The 22,264-nt window shown below is 31.2% G+C and overlaps 1 protein-coding gene across 3 annotated transcripts; it reads left to right on the top strand.

Moving 5' to 3' along the window:
• Positions 1-6,049: 6,049 nt before the first annotated feature.
• On the top strand, positions 6,050-15,609 carry LOC118034834 (exportin-T). 3 transcript variants are annotated; one of them, XR_004685093.2, is made up of 15 exons: positions 6,050-8,169; positions 8,265-8,354; positions 8,541-8,630; positions 8,837-8,941; positions 9,256-9,315; positions 9,823-9,885; positions 9,980-10,075; positions 11,526-11,690; positions 12,114-12,287; positions 12,391-12,456; positions 12,542-12,640; positions 12,900-13,046; positions 14,329-14,653; positions 14,762-14,863; positions 15,094-15,609. XR_004685093.2 is itself a non-coding variant. In XM_035040256.2 (13 exons), the coding sequence occupies exons 1-13, from the start codon at positions 6,436-6,438 to the stop codon at positions 14,416-14,418; spliced, it is 2,979 nt and encodes a 992-aa protein (XP_034896147.1). In that variant the 5' UTR covers positions 6,050-6,435; the 3' UTR covers positions 14,419-14,717. The 3 variants fall into 3 exon arrangements, 1 of the variants encoding a protein (XP_034896147.1); XR_004685092.2 differs by lacking the exon at positions 15,094-15,609 and having other exon boundaries at positions 14,762-14,982; XM_035040256.2 differs by lacking the exons at positions 14,762-14,863; positions 15,094-15,609 and having other exon boundaries at positions 14,329-14,717.
• The last annotated feature ends 6,655 nt before the right edge of the window (positions 15,610-22,264 follow it).

The following is a 22,264-nucleotide window of genomic DNA, read 5'->3' as shown; positions in this document are numbered from 1 at the left end:
TTATTATTATTGTGAAGTGTTTGATGGCTTAGCTTACAAGCATATGTATCTAGAAATTATGATTAATCTTCAGCTTTTAATAGTTGAGATAATATTTTAGAGATGATAAAATTTATGGGAAAATTGAATATTAATATTGATGATGTTGTTTTAGAAAATTTTTTAAAAAATATAAAATGTATCTTGCTGACTATTTAGAAAGAAATTTTGCAGATTCTCACAAATAAAATAAAGAACAAAGTTTGTAAGGAAGTTAGAGATGCAAAGTTTTATAGTTTTGTTGAAAAAGCTAAACATATATTAAATAAAGAACAAATAACTATTTTTCAGGGTTTTATACTTTTTTCTATTTACTTTAATATAGCGTAGCATGGTCCGATGCATTAACCCCAACACAGCATAGCTCAACAATGTTGAAAGAACTCATAAATCATTCACTCGGCTTAATTTCAAACACACGCAATTAAACTTTTTGCGCATGGATTTTTTTTAATGGTTATTTTATTGATCAAATGCAAATAGCATCGTGGAAGCCCAATAAACTTCGTTACTCATGCAATGAATTGGCAATGTAAGGGTGTCTTTGTTTATACAGTAAATTCATGTTTTCAAAAAAAAAATATATATATATATATATATATATATATATATATATAGATTGTTTTAATATGATGTAAAGAATAAATTTTAAAAAATAAAAAAATTAATTTAATACATTTTCAAATAAAAAACATTTTAGAAAATAACCGCTACTACAATAACAAATAATACCTCAAAATCTAAAATATAATTAAAAGTTTAAAGAGTTGTCTGGAAATGTGTTTGGAATTGTATTTTCTAAAAATATATTTTTTTTATTGAAAATTATTTTTTTTATTATTTTAATGTACTGATATCAAAAAATAATTTTTAAAAATAAAAAATATTTTAAAATAAAAAATATTTTAAAAAATAACTATTATTATATTATACCAGACAGAAGTACAAAAGGGTGAACTGGTTGATTCTCTCTAACTTGGTGACTGATCTTGCGAAGGAAAAGCATTCCAAACAAGCTTTCCTACGTGTCAATGGATGCATGAATAAGCCAATTATATTTGCGTACGAGGGAGGGTGTCGTCAAAACGTGGAAGCCTCATCGGTGCATGTGCTTGAATGGGCCACGGTGGACTTTGCGGGCACGCTACCCTTCAATCAGACGATGCCTCTCTGTCCCAAACTCTCGAGTACTACGTGCCTCTAATTTGTTGTTTTCCTCCTCGTATCAAATCATTAGTTTGTTCTTATCAAAAACAAAGAGGAGGAGAAGAAAAAAAAAACATTATTTAGTTTGTTTGATACACAACAAGGGAAAGAAATCCAGTAGTTTGCTGATTATAGTTTTCGTTTTTATCCTCTCGAGATCTTTTGTTTGTAAGTGCATGCATGTAAAATAGCCATTTGAAGTGCCCTTCCTCGTCCCATTGGACAACAGATTTATACTAATTCTTGATTTACAAATCAACGTTTTAAATCAATTAAACATTTTTGTGGTTGGAAAAAAAAATCTATATTTTTTAGAGAATAAATTCTCTCACCTTTCTTCTTCTTATTTTTAATTAGTACTTGTTTCATACGAGTGGCGTGCGAAAACTACATCTACCTATAACTTCAATTTTTAAAAATAATATAAATTATGTAATTTAAGTCCCTATGAGGTTTTTTTTAAAAAATTTATTTTTGATACAAAATTTTTTTGTAGTATTTTTTAATTTATGGTTAGAAAAAAGGAGTCATTGTATTTTAGCGAAGAGAAAATAAAAAGTTATCATTTACACCATTTCAAGCTGCCAAATTGGTTTTTTTTTTTTTATGTTCACAAGTTTCATAAAATAAAAAAAGCTTGATGATAATTATTTAAATTCTCAATATCACTTGAAAAAATAGATCTAAACCGAAAAAGTCAAACCTAACTTAATTTAATTTCAAGTTCTTGGATTTTTTTTTCTCGGTATTTGGAGTTAGTTTGTAAGTATTGTAGGAGGTGTTAGTGAGATGTTTTTGCATTTAAGTGACTTAAAATTAGGTTTTTCAGCTAAAAAAAAAGAAGCATGTAGTGGCTAAAATATGAATTTGTAGATGACATGTGGTTTGTCTTAACAAATGATGTGTTGGATGCTTAATTTTTTTTTTAAAAATCCTCCACCTCTTAAAAAAATAAAAACAAAACAAGCTTAACCCCACCAACCTACATGCATAAACTCTTCGTTAAGGATGTAATATTTGAAGAGCTTAAAAGTAAGGGAACTTGAATGAAATTTTTTTTTTTAAAAAAAAAAAAAAAAAAAAAAATTTTATATTCTCAAGCAGGACCTAGTAGATCAAATTTCACACTACATGATCAGTTTCTTGTTAAAATCAAGCTCGATGCGATCACCATAGAGATAAACATAAACATAAATATAATTATGTTATGATGTTTTCAAGACCTGTTTGTTTCTATATTTTAAAAATATTTTTGAAAAAAATTTAAATTTTTTTTTTTTTTTATTAACTTTAAATTAATATGTTTTTAGTGTTTTCGAATCATTTTGATATATTAATATTAAAAATAATTTTTTTAAAAAACAAAAAAAAAATATCATTAGCATATATTTTAATACAAAAAATTATTTAAAAAATAACCACAATCACACTGTCAAATAAGCTATTAATAAATTCACGTGTCCTGCTCAAGAACTTCTTCATTTCTGGAAAGACAGAGAGGGACCTAACAGAGACTCGAATAAAATGCCTTCTATGATTTTTCTACTTTCGATGGAATTTTAGCTTCTCTGTTCATGCATCATTCCTTCCATATGGTAAGGAGTTCGAGCTTCTTCTTTTTTTTTTGGAAAAGAAAAAAATTCACAAGGCACTGTGCTAGTGATTTTGTCAATTCCAATGAATAAATATTGTTAGAAATAACATGTGAACTATGAAGTTCAATTAATTATTAAAAAAAATTCAAATTAAACAGTTTTTGAAAAATAAAAAAATATTATAAAATCTTAATTGATTTAAAATATTTATGCACATAAGTTTTAAAAATTGATCTAATTTTTTTTTTCATTTTTCCCACCAAATCGACTGAGGGTCCAAAAAGAAAAATAAAAAAGGAAAAACAACCGTTTTTATCAAAATTTAATTTGTTTTATTTTTATTAAAATTTATTTTTATATATATTTTGAATTGTTTTGATACGTCGAATCTTAAAAATAATTTAAAAAAATAAAAAATATTATTTTAATATAAAAAATATTTTAAAAAATAATTACAATCATATTTTTTAACAACAGATAATTATTCATCTAAAAGCTAAATCTCTTGTACATTGGAACTTTTTAGATGATTGGCTTGAGTTTTTGCTTTTAGTTTAACGGAAATGAGCCCAAAATCGTTGGGTTCCACTTAACTGGAGAATTGGCTTGGGTTTTGACCTTCATTTTGGATTGTGTACGGACCCAAGGGCTTTCATCCACTTATTTTCTGCTTTTCCATTGTTTTGTTTTTGTTTTTCTCTCTCTTTTTTACACTGATAAAAATAGAGAAATAATTAGAGTAAAATATTTCAAATAAAAAAAAATCTCTTTTGAATTTAAAATTGGTCGTTAAGCTGATACATTTTTCCTTTTCCATTGTTTTGTTTTATTTTATTTTGTTTCTCTTTTTCGTTCTTTTTTTCCATACGGGTAAAAATAGCGCAAAATTAAAGTAAATTATGGCAAAATTGTCTATCGTAGTAAACAATCATCTATCTATCAAGTTCATTAAAGTGGATCCATTTCTATTTTTTTACAAAAATAAAAATAAAAATAAAAATAAAAATAAAAATAATGACAATAATAAAAGGGCTCAAATTTCCTGAAAGAGAAAAACAGATTTGCTAAACAATAATAATTTCTTATAAAACAAAAATACTGCTGGGATACATGAGAAGAAAATAATTAGTTATTAGACCGGTGGAATCCATCAATATTCTGACATTTGATAGGATATTTTTTATAGCACATAAATGCATCAAAATAAAGAAGGGAGGAATAGTAAAATAGAAGACCAAGAAAATTAGTGGCGGGGGAGGGTGAAATTGCTGGTGAGAGCTCGATTCATTTTAGATGTCACTGGAGCATTCATCGGCAACATGCGGCAGATTGGATTAGATTTTTTAAAATATTAAAAAGCAAATTAAGTATTTGCTAATATTTTTTTAAAAAAATAAATACATTATATGAGAAATAATTTAATGTAATTTGTTTAATTTGACGAGTCCAAAAATAATCCTGATAAATAGTAAAAATACAGTGTAACTCAAATAAAAAAATTAAAATGAGACAACAACATATTTGATTGACTTGAGTTAACCTATCAAATTTGCAACCCTGATCATGAAGCCATAACAACCTTACATAAAGTAAATTGAAACAAATTAAAAAATATAATTCTCAATATAACCGTTGTTGTAGGATGAAGTACAAAAAAATTCAATTAAAAACAGAGACTTTAGTCAACCTGTAATCTGCCAAACTCGTGACCCGAGTCATGAGATTGAGATGATCTTATAAAAATAAAATTAAAGTAAATTATGAAACCTAATTCCCAATCAATCAAATATTGAAGTATGATTTAAAAAAAAAATCAATTAACAAAGGAACATAAAAAAAAAAAGAATTCAATTAATTCAGGTTAACCTGTTAAGCCTATGATACCGGGATAATCGAAATAGAAAGTTAACTAAAAAATTATTAGAGTCAACCTGAGTTAACCTATCAAACCCGCAACCTGATTCATAAGGCTGAGATGACCCGATAAAAAATAAATCAAAATAAATTATAAAAATACAATAATCAATCAACTCAATGTTGAATGATAAAATTAAAAATAAAATCAATTTAAAGAATGAATAAGAAAATTTAAATCAACTTTAGACTAACTCACAAAACCGGTGACTCAGGTCATGAAACCTGAATAATTTCATATATAAAAAATTAAAATAAACCATGAACTCTTATTTATAATTAATAAAATATTAAAAGATAAAATTAAAAAAAAATAATTAAAAAAATATAGAATTAATCAAATTAACTTATCAAATCCATGATTCGGGTCATGAAACTATAATAGCCCTATAAAAATAAAATTAAAAAAACTCATAAAACTCATTCTGCAACAAACCAAAAATCAAAGTATAGAATTGAAATTGAAATTGAGAATAAAAAACCCTTAACAAAGCACAATTGAAATAAATAATATTTTGTGAGGTGATGAACAATAAAAACATCATTTTTTTAGGATCTTGTTAATTAATTAGTGATGTATAAGTGTTGTTGTGTTGATATTTTTTGTAATTTATCTTTTATTCAATTATATAACAATAAAAATAAATATTCATAGAAAAAAAATGAATAAAATTGTGAATGAAAAATGCACTTTGTTTTTCAAAACTATTTTTTATTCATGTAATTAATTCTTTTCTTGTTTTTATGATAAAAAGATATTTTTAATTAGAAATGTTGTTTATTGAATAAAGAGTAAAATCAATAAGAAAAAAAGTATTTTAAAAAAAACACAAACCCCACTTTTTATTTGATCCAAGATTCAAATTCAAGATTTAATGAGTCAAAGCCATATATTATCAAACCATCTTAAATCTTGAATTAAAAAAAATTCTTAAGCAATATGGTATTAAAATTAAAAAAAAAATCCAAAATAATATTATTTTGATAAAATCTATTAAGTTTTATAAACATGCTAAATTTTTCATATCACCAAATCAAATTCTGTTTATTATGAAAAAACAAAGATGCATAAATATTTTCACACATAAAATGTGTTTGGCATTTTGATTACAAGTGCTCATGCAAAGTAGTTTTTACTCTACATCACAACAATTCAATATCTTTTCAATTTAAAAATATTGTATAAAAAATTATTTTCAAAGTTTATCATTTCAACAAAATGTGTTTACCAAACTATAAATTAATCTCAATTCAAACTTCGAATTTATTTTTTTAGTTTTAGTTTTTGTTGCCTTACAAGGACATTGGTAGTAATTTGATATATCTTAGACTCCTCTCTTCTTCCTGCTCTTAATGCCTATTTATTTTCAGCACAATTCTCTTCCCTTCCTCTGAAGCTTACTAAGCTATAAAACTATATATTAATCCCAATCCAAACACGGTCTACGGATTTCTCCTCTTCAACCCACAGAAACCCTAACTCAAACCCACACCAGTGACGCACATAGTTATAAAAGATCTCTGAAATCATTATCAGCAAGCTTCTTCTCATAACCCTTAAATTTAAACTGAAAAGATTCAAACTTTGGTATTGGGCTCTCGTGCTCCCTTTAAATTTCTCAAAACCCTAAAAAAGCATTCAAATTTTATTGGGTTTTGATTCGTAAATTAGTTTTAATCAATGGATGATGTTGAAAAAGCAATACTTATAAGTTTTGATGAATCGGGAGCTATAGATTCAGCCCTAAAATCACAAGCAGTCTCTTTCTGTCAGCAAATTAAGGAAACCCCAACTGTATGCCGTCTTTGCATTGAGAAGTTGTGTTTTTGCAGGCTTGTTCAAGTTCAGTTTTGGTGTTTACAGACTTTACATGAGCTTATCAGGGTTAAGTATGCTCTGTTGAGTTTACAAGAGAAGGATTTCATTAGGAAATCCGTGTTTTCTATGTGTTGTTTTGAGGCTATTGATGATCAGAATAATAATGCTGTAAGGATTTTAGAGGGCGGTCCTGCATTTATAAAGAATAAGCTTGCTCAGGTTTTTGTTGCTTTGGTTTATTTTGAGTACCCTTTAATTTGGTCTTCGGTGTTTGTTGATTTTTTGCTTCATTTGAGAAAAGGGGCAGTGGTTATTGATATGTTCTGTAGGATTTTGAATGCTTTGGATGATGAATTGATTAGTTTAGATTTCCCACGGACATCTGAGGAGATGGGGGCTGCAGGGCGGGTTAAGGATGCTATGAGGCAGCAATGCATAACACAAATAGTGACTTTTTGGTATGACGTTGTATCTATGTATTGGAATTCTGATCCGGACCTTTGTTCTGGTGTTTTAGATTCGATGAGGAGGTATATTTCATGGATTGATATTGGGTTGATTGTGAATGATCTATTTATTCCACTATTATTTCAGCTGATTTTAGTTGATGGGGGATCTGATCAGCTTCAAGGTGCTGCTGCTGGGTGTGTTTTGGCTGTGGTTTCCAAGCGGATGGATCACCAATCGAAGTTATCAATATTGCAAAGTCTTCAGATAAATAGGGTTTTTGGGTTACTAACTGGAGATGGTGACTCGGAGTTGGTATCAAAAGTAGCTACATTAGTTACCGGGTATGCTTCTGAGGTTTTAGAGTGCTATAAATGGGTGAATACAGACGATGCTAAGGGTGTTTCTCTTGAGCTTTTGAATGAAGTTTTGCCATCTGTTTTTTATGCAATGCGAAACTTTGAGGTAGGCACCACATTTAGTATTGTGCAATTCCTTTCGTGTTATGTTGCCACTATGAAGAGCCTTTCTCCATTGAGGGAGAAACAACTGCGTCAAGTGGGTCAGATATTGGAAGTGATATGTGCACAAATTCGTTATGATCCTATCTACCGTGATAATCTTGATATGCTGGATAAGATTGGGAGAGAGGAGGAAGAAAGGATGGCGGAATCTAGAAAGGATCTATTCTTGTTGTTACGTAGTGTGGCTCGTGTGGCCCCAGATGTTACTCAAATATTTATCAGAAATTCTTTAGCCAGTTCTATCTCATCCATGTCAGAAAGAAATGTTGAAGAGGTGGAAGCTTCTCTTTCTCTTTTGCATGCACTTGGGGAGTCATTGAGTGATGAAGCCATAAAAACTGGAAGTGGACTGTTGCATGAATTGGTGCCAAACCTCCTCTCGACAAGGTTTCCGTGCCATTCTAACAGGTTAGTTGCACTTGTGTATTTGGAGACTATAACTAGATATATGAAGTTTGTTCAGGAGAATACCCGCTATGTGCCCATGGTTTTGGCTGCATTTCTGGATGAGAGAGGAATACACCACCCAAACTTCCATGTGAGTCGTAGAGCTAGTTATCTGTTCATGAGGGTTGTGAAGTTGCTGAAAGCAAAGCTTGTGCCTTTCATAGAGAAAATTTTGCTGGTAGTAAGACAACCATATTCTTGTTTTATAGTAATCAATGATCCATAAAACTTCTTCTCATATATATTCTTCGATCTTAATCTTCAAATTGACAGAGCCTCCAAGATTCAGTAGCCAGGTTTACAACTATGAATCATATATCGAATGAATTTTCAGGATCTGAGGATGGTATCCACATCTTTGAGGTACTCGAAATATGCCTTGTGTTCTCTTCTTAATTTTTTTAGTTTTGGTTTTGAATAAACATACAAATGGAGACATGCATCATATATTGACATACAGGTAAATAGATATTTTTGAATATGTACAAAATTTCCATAGAGTGCGATGGTTCTTTGGTTTCTTCTGATATTTGTGGTGGGTATTCACAGGCAATTGGTCTATTAATTGGGATGGAAGATCTACCTTCGGAAAAGCAATCTGATTATCTATCTTCGTTGCTCACTCCTCTTTGTCATCAGGTTACAGTTAGATTTGAAGTTTCCTAAAATATTTATTCTACTATTCCTTTCTCCTGCTCATATTTTTTAATCGGTTTACTTACACTTGCATTTAAAATTGTTCTTGGAATGGCTTCTGAAGAGCTTACTCAAATATGCACCCAGGCCTGATGGCATTTACACTGACATTCTTATAAATGCTTCTGAAGTATTCTTATTTGATCCAGGTGGAGGCATTACTCATAAATGCCAATGTACTGAACCCAGAAGAATCTCCAGTGAAAGTTGCTAATATTCAGCAAATAATCATGGCAATTAATGCCCTCAGCAAGGTTCCTTTTTCCTTTGGCTTTCTGAATCAACTTCATGCTCATCTCCCTCTTCAATATAATATGTTTTTCTTTCTATTTTACTTTGTTGTTGGTGATGGGGTGGATATTTTTTAATCACTTGTAATTAATCGACAGCTTATAATCACATGAATTTTTTGCATACTAAGTTTTCTCACTTTCTTGATTATATTTTTTTGTCATTATTGCTTGGATACAAAATAGCATGTTTATGGCTTCTTTACACCAGTTTTTGGTTCTTAATTTGAGTCTCAACTTCAAAGACATGCAATGTGAAAATTCCTTTTCTGACCCAGGGCTTTAGTGAGCACCTGGTAACCACGAGTCGCCCTGCAATAGGAGTCATGTTTAAGAAGGTTGGTATTTCAGATCTTTTGTTTTTGTTTCTTGCATCACGTGCTATCTCTGGTTTGGTCACCTTTTGCAATCCAATAAGTTCACAAATCCCTCTCTATCTATGATATTACATAATTGTCGTCATCATCATTACGATTAAGAACTTTTGAGTCATGCATGATATCTTGCCTATGGCCTGGTTGGTTTGATATTTCCTCCCTTGTCTCAGAGTGTGGTGGACTGTTTGTGTATTTATTCATTTACCTCCTATACTGATGGGATGACAGTTTTGCTGTGCTGCCGTCCATCTTCTTTTTTTATTCCTTTTCTTTGAATTCCTAATTTAGGTCTTCTATTTTTTCATTATTGTAATATCTATGGTGAGAAATTGAGAATGGATTGTTACATTGCCTATCAATAGATTCTAGGATCTGCTAGATGCAACTGGAGAAATGCCAGAACAGAAATTCTGTCATTGCATCTCTTTCCTTTTTGTTGAAGTTTTATTTTCTCTCTTTGTGATCCAGACATTGGACATTCTCCTCCAAATACTTGTTGTATTTCCAAAGATAGAGCCTTTACGGAATAAGGTGAGAATTGGATATGGAGCCGTTGAGGCGTTTTTTTTTTTGGATATTTTGTTGGCTTTACATATTGCCTAAAGATAGCATTCATTGTATTCAGGTTACATCCTTCATTCATCGTATGGTAGATACTTTAGGAGCATCTGTATTTCCTTGCCTTCCAAAGGCATTGGGACAATTGCTTGCAGAAAGTGAGGTAAAAAGAAAACAATTCCCATTTTACCAGTCTATAGATTCCACTCTTACATCTAATATTGATGAAATGTCTTTTTTGGTTGCGTTTTGTTGATTACCATTATTAATAGTCTTATCATTTTTAAGTAATCCCGAGTGCTCTTTGGCATGATAATGAAGTTAGATTTTTTATTTTTTACCTTGCTTATTTGGTCTATGGTTGATGTTCCGGGACAGGAGCCGTGAATTTACCTGATTGCAAAACCCACATCAAGTTTAGGAGGGGTCCGTGTTTTGGTGGGGTGTTTTTACATGCAGTTCTGTTATGATAATGCCCTAAAAACTGTCTGCAAAGTTATTAAAGCATGGAAAATCTCCATAATTTTGTTCTTCACCAATTGACAGTGGAATTGTCATGTCAAGATATTTGACCCACTAAGAAGCAATTTGGCCTTGTTTTATTGAATTAGTAGAACAATGTTGATTGTCATATAATAATACCAGGTACAAAGCTGGTGCAGGACAGGTTTGAGTTTCTGTTACTAGTGTTTTACAGCGGGCCCGGGCTTGGAAGCTATTGGAATGAAGTGTCTAGATTAAAGAAGAAAGGGATTGGAGTTTGGAAACCGAGTTGGAATGAGTGTAAAAAACTAAAATACATAAATTCTAGAAATAACGCAATTGCACTTTTTGAAAGACTATATAGCTATAATACATAGAGAGAGGGTTAGTGCTCCCTCTACAAGAGATTATTAGATACTAATGGTAGAGCGCTTCCTCACTCATATAAAAGTGGGATCCATGGATAGTTATCAGCTACACTAGGAGTACCTAATAATTTCTTAGTGCAACAAGGACCTGGGTTCCCAAATAAGAGATTATATTAGACTGCCAAATAAGGTTTTTTTTTTTTTTTTTTTTTTTTCCCAGTCATGCATCTAGGATAAAAGAACCTATACAGGGAGGCTTAAAACATTTATCGATTACTAAAATAGAAAACATGACCTATAAATTTCCAGGGAATATTAAATTACTGAAATGCCCCTGCAAATCTGAAATTACAAGATATTCCTGAATTATGGAATTGAATAAAGCCACATAAAACTAATCTGTTCGTTTCCTGCATCATGAGCAGGTGCATTTTGAGAATTTACATTTTGTAGCAGTAGAGCGTTTAATTTACTCCCAACTTGAGCTTGCATGAATGTGGTAGTGTAACACAAGGAAATGATCCCATCTTGTAACTTCTATTGCATGCATTAAATGTTAAATTTTTCTCACATTCAACTTCTTTATGATAACATTAGAAAAGAGTGACTGTTTCTCCCAATGTGATGGTGAAAATTTTAAGCAACTCGACATGACATCTTTTGGAACATGTAAACCACATAAAAATTTTAATTGTATTAAAGTTTTATACATTTTCTCTCGTGAAATGAATGTTTGATTCTAGCTTATGTATTTTATTGTAGCCAAAGGAAATGGTTGGTTTTCTTGTTCTGCTCAATCAGCTTATACGCAAATTCAACACCTCGATGCATCACATAGTGGAGGAAGTTTTTCCAGCTATTGCTAGTAGAATCTTTAGGATATTCTCAACTAAAGAATTGCCTTCAGGAGATGGAATCAGTTCTGAGGTATGAAAATACTATCTATAGATATTTAAATTAACCCCTAGGGTGTAGTTAACATTCTCCTCCCAAGATTATCTTTTAAGCAAATGATGGATGTATTTTTAGCATCATTACATTAGTTTCCCAGACATTATTAAAGTTTTGGTGCTTAAAGCTCAAATGTTATCTTATGTGTGCTTGGATGGTTATTTTCCCGACTGTTGCAAGCTGCTATCCTATATTACTTCTACTTTTGTTTGCATCAAATTGTTTGATAAACTTCTAAAGTTGGTTCTCCTCTTAAGCAACATAATAGTCGCCAGCACATTTTTTTTCTCATCATGGTGAACGGAGTTTTTCATTTATAGTAACCCTTGTCAACATTCTTTTCTAAAGCTGAGATGTTACGTGCTATCTTGAAAAAGGACCACTTGACTTATTTTGCAGGAAATTCGTGAATTACAAGAACTACAGAAAACATTTTACACATTTCTTCATGTGATAACCACACACGATCTATCTTCAGTCTTCCTTTCAACCAAGAGTAGGGGCTACTTGGATAAAATGATGCATTTGCTACTGCACTCAGCATGCAATCACAAGGATATTCTTGTGAGAAAGGTGCATCTGATACATCCTTTATTTTGCCCACCGAAGTTTTGGATCTTCTGACTATTAGTGTTGTTGTGAACTTAAAAGTGTTATTTTATCCCTCTTAATTCAGGCGTGCGTGCAGATATTCATTAGGTTAATTAAAGACTGGTGTACAAGGCCTTATGGTGAAGAAAAGGTTTGTCTTCCTCTAAGATATCATTCTTAGTGGCTTTGATGTCAAGGATTTTCTTTTCTTCACTCTAATGGAGTTGAATATTTAGGTACCTGGTTTCCAAAGGTTTATAATCGATGGCTTTGCGATGAACTGTTGTTTTGACAGCGCGCTTGACAAATCCTTCGAGTTCCATGATGCAAATACTGTAAGAACTGTTCGATCAATTTTGATATCAGCGCTGTTCCTTCTAAAAACAAAGATATGGTCTTGAAAGTTGCACTCTATCAGTCTTTTTCCCCAATTTGTACTTCATACTTTTTCTGCTCCAGCTTATTGATCATCATTCAAATCCCATTTGTATTAGTTTTATAATTGAGTGTTTGATGTTGCTTGCCTGTTGAATAATTTCTTGCCTGGTTATTAATAAATGTTTTTGAAATTGCTGTTCTGATTCTGTCTGGCAGCTCATTCTGTTTGGAGAAATTGTACTTGCTCAGAAGGTTATGTACGAGAAGTTTGGTGATGATTTTCTTGCTCATTTTGTAACAAAATGCTTTACTTCTGCACATTGCCCTCAAGATTTAGCTTCACAATATTGCCAAAAGTTGCAGGTAACAAAATAGTGCTCCATATCTTACTAAGTTGTTGGAAGTGCGTGGAAGTGCATTTTGTCCATCCACATATTGTGGGATCTGTCCCACTTTTGTTCTTGCTTGAGTATTTATTTTTTCTGTGGTTTTCAAATCATTTTATATTTTAGCTGTGGTCTAGGGGAGATTATATTCATTTTGGGATATATTTCATAAGTTTGATCAAACTCTAGTCCACTTGGGGATTGTTCTCCAAACTTTTTAGTGACATGATAATTTTAGTCAAAGGATAAAATTTGATGTCATTATGCATGCAGAGGTGAGCCTTTCCTGGCGCTAAATTCCTGCACGGAATTTCCACCCTGACTTTTGTTAACTCAGTAATTGGATCTGGGACTTAGTTTGACCCTGGTTACAGGATACAGATTAGTGCAGATGTTTGGGTTTTGATGCATTATGGACAAGATTTAAGCCCACGGTCTTGGAATTAAAAGGTTTTTTCAAGTGTAATTTCTTGTGTATTTTGATGGAAGAAGGGGGGAATGGAAAGTTTATGGTTTTTAAGGAGAGAAGGGAATGATAACGAGTGGCAGGATAATTTTTTTCTCATTACTTGGATGTATGGAAGGAAGTTGGAAATGTCATCTAACTTTCCTTGTCTTGTTGAAAGGGTATTTAATTATATATTTGTATCTTTCTTCGCTGGAGGTTGGAGAGGATTGAAGTGTAATGCTGGAAACACAAGTCAAAGATTATAAACTCAATTCCCCTACTTTAAACCTTGAATTTTGGGTATTGGGATTTTAACATTTGAGCGAATTGTATGTTAAACCTTCCAATCCCCCTTTTCTCCCTTAAAATAAAGCCCCTTCTAGACAAAGCTTGAAGGGTTTGATCTCTGTTTTTCTTTCCCTTCTCTCAAAACCTTCTTATCCAAGCCTAGTGTTAAGCATGTATGTTTGAGAAAGGACTGAGGTTGGTTATTTAAGCTCTTAGATAGATCTTGTTATTGAAATTTGAGGATTAATTTATTAGGAACATTTTTCTTACATGCACTGAAAATTTAGGTTCCTGGAAATGTTTGTTTGAAGGAAGCATTTGGTTCTGAACATCTTTGCTGTATATTTCAATGAATCAGGCTAACAAGTTGAATGCAGCTAATAAGTTGAATGCAGCTAATAAGTATCACCAAAAACTGATGCGTGTGTATCATTAAAGTTTTATCTCTAATGGGTGTATGAATGGTCAAATCTGGTTTAATTGCTCCAATTTTTCTTTGTGCTTCTGATGTTTGTATGTGCAGGGTAATGATATGAAGGCATTGAGATCTTTCTACCAGTCACACATCGAGAATTTACGATTTCAACAGAATGGAAGCCTAGTTTTCAGATAGCAAGAATTAGCATGATTTTTGTGGGAAATGAAAATCTTTGTTTTGCCTAATTGTTCTGTGATAAATATTTTTGTGCAACAATCCAATACCTGTTCACCAAAGGTGTTGCAAGACTTGGATATCAGCAGCCTGTTATCTTGTTGGTGCATATTCTTTATACGCGCTGCTCTTACACAAGTGAATGTGCAGGCTCTTCATGTAAATAGAATATCGAGTTTATTTTATGGAGAACGAGGTATTGTATAGACTGGTTTCCTTTACATGTTGATCCCATGAAGGTTGATTATTGCTTTCTGAAATTGTTTTTTGTGGAGTCATTGATTTGATCTCACTTATTGTGCAGTTGTATATTTCCGGCAACAGTTTCTTTATCGTGAATAAGCTGGTTTGGACGAGCAGCTTATTTTTTAGGGCGGATGCATGTAATCAAAAGTTATCTGTCTAGGTATTTAAAATAAATGGCAAGAGTTTTTGAAGGGCCATATTTTGCAGGAAAAAAACGAAATTTTGTTTGGGAATATGTTGTTTTTTGTTATTTATTTATTTCGCTCTCATCCATTCCAATTGAGTGCCTGCTAAACCCTCTCCACGTTGGGGAAGAGTAGCAGAAATTCTCTTTTATTTAGTTAGAATCTTGGGAATCAGAAAATGAAATATTTGCTACTTAGCTTACAGGGGGAAATTCTCTTTGAAGTTGAACATCTTTAATCAGACTTCAGTAGCTATCCACAAAGAAAATAATTTTCTTTCATATAGGGGGGGAGAGATTACTATACAGCATGAGGACTTCAATTTTACACCAAGTCTCCGAAGAAGAAGAGACAATGCTAAAAAAATAAATAAATAAGATACTATAGCTTTAATGAACAAAAGCTCAAGCATACTGAATGATGTTTTGTGGGACCAAATTGTTTTTTTTTTTTTTTTTTTTTGAAGATTGCAAGCGTTTTCAACTAAAGTTATTTACTTCAATCACAAGAGTGCTGAAATACCCCCCTCAAAGCGCAGCCGCACTCCCTGTGTGAAGCTATTTTCACCAACTTTAGAGATACTAGATCGTCAAGCCCATTGAGGAGCACAAATTCTGGTAACATTCCCCAGGTTCAACAATGTGATTTTATTTTTTTCCCCTGCCTTTTCAAATCAAAGGAGTTTCCCTAAGTGAAGGACTCATCCTGAGAACAACCCCAATTCTGTCAACTCATTTTAAGGGCCTTGCATATTTAGATAGTAAAATCACAATTTAGTTTTGTTAATCTTTTATCTACAATAGAATAGACAGAATTGGTGAGAATTTGTTTTTTTTTTTTTTTTTTAATGATATGAGATATACCGACCATTCGGGCCAAAATAGAACAAAATTGACAATTCGGCGCTAACAAATTATTGTACGCTAGTAGTTTTATAGACTTGAGTTGAAAGGTGATGGTTTTGGTCCTGTGTGGGATAAACGTGGTCAGAACTTGCAACTCTCTTCAATGAAATCTAGCAGTGTGATTACCATTGATCACTGTGCCTTTCGAATAATAACAAAATATATTTCACATGCTTTTGTGGAATTATGTATATACAATGTCAGCAAATATATTTTCTTTTTATTTTATCTTTTAAATTAAGTAGGGTGTGTTTTGCACTACTTGAAATCATGAAATTATCATCTTTTCGCAGAACATTTTAGTAACATCAACTTTTAACAGGTCCTTTTGTATTAATTTTTATTGTTTCCCTTCTCATTATCTGCACACATTGATACGTTATTGCACAAAGACAGACAAAATCACTGTAGAATTAAGGTGGCTATGTCCTTGGTTGTGCCTTTTTTTTCGAACCTAGTCATGCCTTTAATGATTTTATGTTAAGGTTTTCTTCCTTAACAAGTTCATAAGAAAGAGGATATTTGAGAGGTAGAAGAAAGGGAGATTGAGAGAGAGTTCTGTAAATCTTTACATAAAGACAAATCATTCATTAATTACTTGCCCTCCAGGCTTTACAGTCACTGTATTTGTTCTTCCTCATGCTAGCTAACTAACAGTGCCTAACTAATAACTATTAACAACTTCTTCAACTATTTTCCAACTAATTCTATCAGATGAGAATTATTAACAGCACATGCTGAATCATTGCTGTTATTTACAAATACATGTTTATTTACTTCTATGCTACAGTGGCTATTCTGTGTTATCTTACTAGAGCTGCCATTTCTTCATGGTGTTGTGGCATTCTATGGGGGAAACTTCTCTAGGTTCCATCCAGTTCTATGGAAGGCCCCATAGAAAGCACAATGGCATGGCCATCGACAATGGAGGCCAATGAAGATTATGAAATTTATGAGGACGTTGATAACTGTTAGAAATAATATAAATTATGTTCTACTCATTTAATAACTTAAGTTATTGGGTTGAGATGACATGAGCCTGTGTCAAATTAGTTTCAAGTCAAGTTTCAAAAAAAACTTTCACTTAAAAGAGTGTATTAGAGAATAATATAAATTATATCCTGGAACCTCACCTAACAGCTTAAGCTATTGGGTTGAGATGGTTCTTTGACACTTACCAGCAAACTTATCGCTTGGCACCTCGGTGTTGGCCATTGTAGGTCATCTTGAATATGCTTTTTTTTCTCCTAACTAGAATGACATTTTTTTCTCGGTTGCTTCATGTTTGTGCCCTTTTTCCTTGACAACAAGAGAGGAAAAATCTTCCCCTTAATTATCCGTGAATCGCATATTCTTACAGTACCAATGGGAAAGCATTAAGTTTGGACGATGAAAATAATCCAAGTCTTTTCTTCTTTTAACACAGTAAGTCAGTCTTGTACAGGCCCTGTACTTGTTAAATTACAGCGCGTATTCAATATTTTTCATCATATTCTCATCATTTTGGTGCGTCCACCAAACAAACATATGATGACGAAAAGAAGAAGAAGAAGAAGCAAAGATGCGTAGACCATAAAATCGTCAAGTGTGTAGAGTCTGTGATGGCGAAGAATTCATAAGAAAGAGGGGGGCGTGCACTGTGTATATTCTCATAGGAAACAGACGATAAAATCTTTATGCACTAATTATTTATTCTCATGACAGCGATCTTGCACATCCTTGTCAAGAAAACCATCGTTAAAATTCCTAATTTTCTTGCTTAAAACCATCGTTAATATATCTTGGCGAGCAAGAGAAAAATGGATATATACAAGAGAAGAATGAAAAAAAAAATCCAGGAAATATGGATTACTTATATAGCTTTAAATCTCCTTGCAAATCGAAAAAAGATTTCACCAATTACCGATACTTCGAACCTGAAATTGGAGCTAGCTATTAACACTTATTCAATATAAAAAAGACAAATGTGATCGAAACAAAAACGAGGATGGAAAATAACAGAGAAGAAAACACACGGTCATGGAAGAATGATCCCAAGGACGAGCAGATGCATGGCACCCAAGGCCATATGAAACGAAGACTTTGATTAGAAAAAAGGCTTAAGAAGGATCACACCGTCCACTTAATTTCTTTGATCATGTCAAACAATAACGTTTGAATTTCGTGGCAAAGATGGGGACACGAATTCAGGGGTTAAATGGCGTCCAAAACTCTATCTTGCTGTCGCAGTTTACTTTATTGCTAGTTAGCACTGTGTAAAAGGACGGGACATTGCTATCCTGGATTGTTAATTGTTTGTGTCTGTGGGAATGCTTGTTCTATGTTAATTTCTCCAGTGCTCTACTAATCCGTAATCTTGTCTCTTTGTTGTATTGGTCTGATTGAATAATATTGCTTAATATAGTAAGACAAAAACTGAAAGAGTTCATATTTTCACTGTGTATTATAAGAGAGATTACTGTGAGTTTGCATAGTGATTTCTCCTCCCTTTTTTTTTTTTTTTTTTTTTTATTATTTTGTTTTTGTATTTTATTTTGGTGTCTCAATTTTTTTATTTGGTTCTTTGATGTTGTATTGATTTGGGATTAGTCTCGTGATTTTTTTTAGGATCTCACGTTTTTAGAGGAATGTTTTGTCGCTTAGTTGATACTCAGTTTAAGATTTTTTTTTTTTTTCCTTTAACATTACTACCAGAAAATTAACAAATACAAATGGATACATCGATAGAATATTTTTGTAAGTATATTGCGGTGAATGTTTCTGACTGAATATGCCCTTGCCATATCCATAGGTAAACACCGATGAAAATATTCTCTTGATATATACCGAGAAAATTACAGTGAGAAAAGAATGAATGAAAAAAAAAAAAACCCAACAAATATGATGACGTGTTATTTTTACAAACAAAATTACTGATGAGTTTACATTTGCCGATTCAATTCATCGGTAAAACTATATGTAATATTTAATTTATGACATGATAAACAACCCTCCCACGCCCCCTCATTTTCAAATTTCTTCTTCCTCCTCCTCCATTTTTCTCTGCAACAAACATCATACCCCTCAATTTTATCACAAATCAATCTCCCACTATAAATTTGGTCACCTCAATACTCAATTTGTCAGCATCTTTATTTTGATTTAAATTTTATTAAGGATTCCCTATTTTAAGTAAGCAAAACTATCCATTTTTTTTTAATTTGAATTCAATTTTAAAATTTTAATTTTTATTGCATATTTTTGTACTATATGTATTTTATTTGTGTGTTTACTTGTTTTATGGTTTTTTTCCATAGAAAATTGTTGTATGAATGCATGATTTGTACATGATAAGGATTGTTTGAGATTTTATAAAATTATATTTGTTTGTAAATTGATGAAACTTAATTTGAATTTGTGACTTCGATGTTTTGTAATGAAATAAATAATGACTAATTTAACAAGTCTATTTTATATTTTGTCAATTTTATTGTGGAGTTGAAATTTTTTGTACATTTATAGAAATTTAAATTTTTATATATATATATATATATATATATATATATTTGATAATGAATGAGTTACATTATTAAAACAATTTGAATAAGTTTGAGCTAAACCAATATTATATTATTTATTTAGTTTACGTAATTAATTAATATATTTTGTCATCAATATTCTATAGAGGTTTGAGGTAAGTAATAGATGATCATTCATAGATGTATCAAGATTCACCTAAAGAGTTACGCAAGATTGATTATTGTAATGAGATTCAAGATTTTATTAATTATACACTATCTAATTCGAGAAACATTATTAAATATATTTTTAAACTATTATTGACAAGGTTACTAATGAACATAGTCCATCGCTATATTCTAGAGAATTAGAAAAGAATTATAACAAATGTCACTGCCACTTATTACTTACCGATAAAATAATAGACGATTTGTTTGACGATTATATTCAAATTCACCAGTGGACATACCGACAAATGAAAAAAAATCACCGATGGAATGCCATATGATTTTTTTACATGTAATATGTTATATTCAGTAATGGAAATTCCAATGAAATGAAGTGGGTAAAGTTTTTTTTTTTTCCCATGCTTTATCCGTCAAAAAATTCATTTGTAAAATCATCACTAACAAACTCATTGATATATCATAAATTACCAATGAGAGTTTTTTCGAGGGATTATTCCATCCGTGAACCCGCCGATAAGTTTCATGCTGATGGATTGCGAATATAAATATCAACATAAGATTTCATTGGTAAATCTAAAAATTCTGGTAGTGCATTGGGTTGGCTTGAGAATTCAAGCTTCATGATTTTTCTCATTTTACTTTCTATTAGGTTATCTCATTCGTATGAGCTAATTCGCGGGGCTTGACGGATTTGCCCGGGTTTGCTAGTGCTTTTTTCCTATTTGTTAATTGATATTTTTTTTTATTTTATTCTTTTATATTTGGATGGTTGAGAATGTGACATTGTGATTTTTTTTATTTGCATATGGTGTTATTCTGACCTCACAACTTGGCTCATGTGCTAACTATGGTTAACTCGAGTAATTTTTTTTAATTATTTTTTATTTTTATTTCAATTTTATTATTTAATGTTGGATTGTGTAGAAATTGAATTTCATAATATTTTTTTGCAAGCTTTCTTTTTTTGTGCACACCATCATTATCATTTTTAAAGAAATAATTTATTTATCATCATTGCTTTTTTATCATTATCATATAATTAAATGAAACCAAATCAGTTTATAAGTGGTACTTTTTTTACTTCTTTAAAACACCCTAACAATACCTATAACATCACTTTTTATGTTAATATTTTTTAGCTCGACTCGTGGCGTGGTATAAACCACTTACCTAGTTCCATACTAAATTATCCAAATATATCAAGTTAGAAAGGGTAATAAAAAGGTTATTTTTGGTGGTTCACGACAGGTTTTAATTGGTAGGGTTAGAACCTAAACAAAGAGTCATAAAATTTAGGGACCAAAATATAATTTAGGCATACGTTGGCGTAGTCGCAGGAGTTGTTGGTGGGGTGTCACTGTTTCTATACCCTTAATTTTATAATTTTATAGGTAAAGCACGCAAGATTTTTCCTTAACTTGCTACGTGAGCTCAAAGCTATGTTTGCGGTCCTTAATAGTTTAAAGCTCTTGAAATTTTGAGGCGACTTGATCTAAACCTTCATGGGGGATTTTGAAGGTTTGAAAAGGACAGCTCCAAGCAGGGGCACATTAATTAACTTAAATTAGTTTAATATATTTCTACGATATTGCAATTCCAGTCCTTCTGTCGTTACACACAATTCTTGGCGGGGACGGTGTAAACAAGGCTAATTTCAATATCTTGATGGGTTGGTCCATGATGTTACTGATGTTGATTTAGGGTGGAAAAATCTATATACTTTTTTTCAAGAAATTAAGAGGCAGATGATGTAGAGATTTGGATAGAAGGGTCTCCACGTTCCTAATTTACAATTTAAATAAACTATTAAACAATAACCATAGACTATTACAAGAATATGTGACCATGTTGATTTTTGTGTTTTAAAAATATTTAAAAATAAAATATTTTATTTTAAATTTATTTTTTAAAAATTTTAATATAATAATATTAAAAATAATTTTTTATTACAATACTTCCGAACATCCTCAAACTTTATGAATCAATGTCTGCTTTTTTAGAGGTTGTCATCTCAATCACCTCACAATAAAAAAACAAATCACATATCAATTTGTTAGAGAACTCGCCATGCGACTTGAGCTGGCGGAACTAGTCGGCTAGTGGTGACCATATTAATAATAGCTAGCTTAATACAAAATTAAATTTATAGAAAAAAAAAAACCCAGATGAGTTTATCATATTATAGATGTTAATCATAATTAGAATTAAGTAATAGGGATGCAAAGTGGAGATTTGCCGATGATTAAGGTTGTTTTTGTGTTTTTATAAAAATTTAAGTTTTATTTTTTAGTTTTTTTTTATGTTTTTAGATTATTGTATTAAATCAAAAATAAAATTTAAAAATAAAAAATATAAATTTAATACATTTTTAAATAAAAAATAACTATAATCACAATTAAACAGTTAAAAATAACACAAGTCTCGTATAAGTTTCTGTGTCAATGTAGACAGAGGATTTTTTTTTGGTGAGTACGACCATTATAAAAGCGTGCCTGCTTTTCAAAGTCGTGGATTCCCTATGAATTATCTACGATAGAGACTTTGGAAGAAGTTTTTTTTTTAAAAAAAGAAAAAGAATAACAAGAGCAGAAGAATTCCAAAATTTGCCACGTGGGAAAGCTACGTGATTGGTTATCATTGGTTGATACGACGGTAATAATTATTTTTAAAATATTTTTTATTTAAAAATATATTTAAATTTTTTTTAATTTTTTTTAAAAAACATATATTAAAATGATTTAAAAATATAAAAAAATTAATTTAAAAATAAAACTTCAAGAATCAT

This window comes from Populus alba, chromosome 1 (genome assembly GCF_005239225.2).
Source record: "Populus alba chromosome 1, ASM523922v2, whole genome shotgun sequence".
In the NCBI taxonomy this organism is placed as follows: Eukaryota; Viridiplantae; Streptophyta; class Magnoliopsida; order Malpighiales; family Salicaceae; genus Populus; species Populus alba.
Note: the sequence above shows the minus strand (reverse complement) of the source record. Positions and strands in the feature narration are given on the sequence as shown.

What these genes read in the sequence shown, in the direction of transcription:
- LOC118034834 (XM_035040256.2), top strand. Translation starts at nt 6,436, where the DNA reads ATGGATGATGTTGAAAAAGCAATACTTATAAGTTTTGATGAATCGGGA. An exon ending in TAGAGCCTTTACGGAATAAG is followed by an intron (nt 9,886 to 9,979) that starts GTGAGAATTGGA and finishes CATTGTATTCAG; the next exon opens with GTTACATCCTTCATTCATCG. An exon ending in AGTTCCATGATGCAAATACT is followed by an intron (nt 12,641 to 12,899) that starts GTAAGAACTGTT and finishes TCTGTCTGGCAG; the next exon opens with CTCATTCTGTTTGGAGAAAT.